The sequence below is a fragment of the Limulus polyphemus genome, unplaced genomic scaffold (assembly GCF_000517525.1).
Source record: "Limulus polyphemus unplaced genomic scaffold, Limulus_polyphemus-2.1.2 Scaffold2936, whole genome shotgun sequence".
In the NCBI taxonomy this organism is placed as follows: Eukaryota; Metazoa; Arthropoda; class Merostomata; order Xiphosura; family Limulidae; genus Limulus; species Limulus polyphemus.
Window position 1 is genome coordinate 50,431 of NW_013668546.1, and position 3,330 is coordinate 53,760.

A 3,330-nucleotide genomic window follows, 5' to 3' on the forward strand; every position below is an offset into this window, starting at 1 on the left:
GTTTCGACAAGTACCTGATGATGACAAAACCTTGTCGAAACATTGTACATTTGCTGTTATGTTAAACTTATATTAAAGTTTTTCTTCATTACCCATTCAAGCCGTCTCCAGCCATTATATGTTTGACTTGGTTTGAATATATTATTTCAAAACAACGGGGTTGTGTGCTGTCCTTTTATTGCTTGAACTTTTTGCCAACAAGTCACAGACATCTACTGTAAAGAATCCCAGCCTATATTCAGAACCTGACATATAGCTGTTTTCAAAGCTGAGTTTCATTAGTAGTTACAACCCATTTTATGATCTCCTAGCATGTGATGGGGGGAAAAGGGGGTTTTGATAATAAATAGTTGAAAAGAAAAAATCACAAGAGGAACAAGACTTCATTAATTTATTTTCAAGGGAAGATAGTCTTTGCTTTGGAAATTTTTTGTGCATACTTTGTTTTTATTAATGGACAAATGCATTGTTTACAAGACTTCTTAAGAGTTTTGTAGAAATGTCAGTTTGAGAATTTTTTACATTTTCCTTTGCAAATTACACTAAATAAATGTTACAAAATGATAATTATCAGTTCTGAAATTTGTTTGGGTAAAACATTGTTGAAATGGAGTTAGAATTATTATTTTTACTTAAATTATGAAACACCTGAAAGATGCTCACTTTTCGTGAAAGGGTTAATGTTTAAATTGAACATCAGGGCATTTAGAACATACTTTTCATTCTATTAAATTGGCAGAAACTTCAAAACCTGTTTTTTTGTTGCACACAGCACTACCAGCTCAGAAGTGCATCCCTACCGAAAAAAATTTCATCGCGTACAACACAGTAAGCCTACTAAAGCTTCTCGTAAAGTCTTTGAGAGGAACTTTGATGATCCACGGGACCGTCCAAAATGGAATGCTAACCAACCTGAGAAATCTTTTGTGAAGATGACTGAAAGAGACCCAAATTTCCACAGAAGAAAAAAAATGCAGGAGCTGAGAAAACAACACTGGGAAAGAGAAAGAGCGTATCAAGAAGCTATGGCTGAGGCACGACGTTCTGTCATTTCAACTAGAAAAACAAGGAAAAATATTCACCTTAGCCAAGCTCCCTTAAGTTCGGAAGGTGAAGGAGGGCAAGAGAGTAGCTCAGACGTCGAGAATCGGTGATAAAGTTTGATCATTTCTGCATTATAACTTTTCATTTTGTTTTCTAATATCAGTTGTTGTTTATTTTCAGCATATAAGAAAAATGAAAGGTATTTTAAAAAAGAGATTTATTAGATCTCATACATGGTTAACTGCTCAGTAAATATATATTTTTATTCTGTTTTTCTTATTTATTATGCCATAAGTGTAGTGTGTGTAATCAAAACCTTTATGTTCAGAAGTTTTGTTGACAGTGCAACAAGATTGCTGAATGTTTATCATATCAGATTTTAATAAAATCATTATAAAGTAATAGGTTTTTAGTCATATAACAGGCCTCTCTCCCAGAAAATCAATCAATAAAACTTCAGAAGGAAATATGTCTGTGATAAGAAGCTATTTTTAAAATATTGTTGCATATCTGCTTGTTTGTTAATTTCCCATTGAAATTCTTTCTGAGAAACTTCAGCGATACAAGACCTTTCTTAATTAAAACTAGTTTATTCTTTCTCAATACAATTTTGTAATACACAGAATTTCCACAGTCAATATGTTTGCAATCTCGATAACAAAACACACACTTTATATTACTGTTAATATCGCTCACTTGACTCAATTATCTATCTCTATATCTATCTATCTGCAACCATTTCTCTGTTTTATTTGCCGGACTTATATACTAAAAAAAAGAGGGCACCTGTAACAGGCTAGAGTTGCCAGGAAAAGTCATGATCCTTCTAGAAACTCCAGCACGCATGCTCCCAGCGTCTCGTGATTTCCGCTGTCGTAACAGTATTGTAATCTGGTGATATCTGATCACTGTATGCAACAAGTTACACAAAAACTATTATTTTGTCTATTTTAGGATAATGTGTGATCTTTATTTTCTTGATTTATAAGAAAATTTCTTATTGGTAATTCATTTATAACAATTTTTAAATAGAAGGTTGTGAAGACTTGTTGTTTTCTATTTTTTTAAATACCATACATGTTGAATGAAACAGTGTATGTAATCACCTTGTGTGCATACTTAAAAGAGAAACCTGTTGTTCCAGGGATTCAGTTTGAAATAAAATTATATCTCAATTGAGGATATTGAAAATCAAAATATTTTAAAATGTACATTTCTAATTGCTAAGATTTAATTTCATGCACATTATATTTATTGAAAACAAGACCCATAGTGTTAAAATGAATCCAGAGTAGGCTTAATAACATTGTTACATCTTTTTTTTTAAATTACTTTCTGTTCACTTTAAACTTAACAAAAACAAAACCATCAAAACATTATCTGTCTGATTTAATACAATATTCATATGTAAATTATAGGTCTAATATCATTAAGTTGACACGTAGCAGGACTGTCAACTTTTAGGAATCAGTTTGATTCAGACTTTCGAAAAAGTAAAATTTAGTGCATGGTCATCTTCTGGAGGGAAGGGAGCAGACTCTACCAGAAAATGTTTTATTCAGTGAAGAAAATGGTGCATTTCTTGGACCAGTGTGATCTGAATTTGACTTAAATCCAGCCAATCAACAAACCACAATGTATTATTGAAAACTGTTAGTATGACCAAAAAATGAGAATTTATTACTAATGCATGAGAGTGTTGGCAGCAATGCATGTTGAAGAACTACTATTATACACCAACTTAATGCTAAGTAAAAGAACATCTGATAAAAGAATATCCATGGGAAGAGACTTTCTATTTACAGCAATTAAAGTCATCTGACACTTGATTTAAATCTGATTAGTCCACAGACGTTGTTCTCCACAAGTTTTAAGCCTATTTTAGCATAATTAAAACACATGGGTGTGCACACACAGTATATTGGTAAACATATTTGGTATTACAGCAATTGTACAAATAGAAACTTTAAAGCATAACCCAACATACAAAAAGACAGTGGCCCATGACTTATCACATGTAATTTAAATTATATTTCATGCACTACCAAAAATATGTTTGGGAATACTGACTGCAGGTGTGCATTTTGGTGAACTGATTTTTTAATTTTATCTTTTGAAAACTAAGTCAAGTATATAAAATGAGTTTTCTATAGGACATTGGAAACCCTACATATAAATAACTACCTATAGCCATAAAGAAAGCTGGAATTTCAAGGATACATGTTATTGTAATAGATAATTTGTGCTACATCAAATGAGTTAACATAAATACTGTATTTTTTGGTG

General features: G+C 31.7%; 1 protein-coding gene across 1 annotated transcript in view; it reads left to right on the forward strand.

Annotated features, from left to right (window-relative positions):
* The window catches only part of LOC106468254 (coiled-coil domain-containing protein 66-like), a 62,298-nt gene that overhangs the window by 46,816 nt on the left and 12,152 nt on the right, over positions 1-3,330 (forward strand). Inside the window, exon 12 of the mRNA XM_022396584.1 lies at positions 773-1,150. Coding sequence (XP_022252292.1) covers positions 773-1,150 — 378 coding nt within the window. The remainder of the gene's footprint in view (positions 1-772; positions 1,151-3,330) is intronic.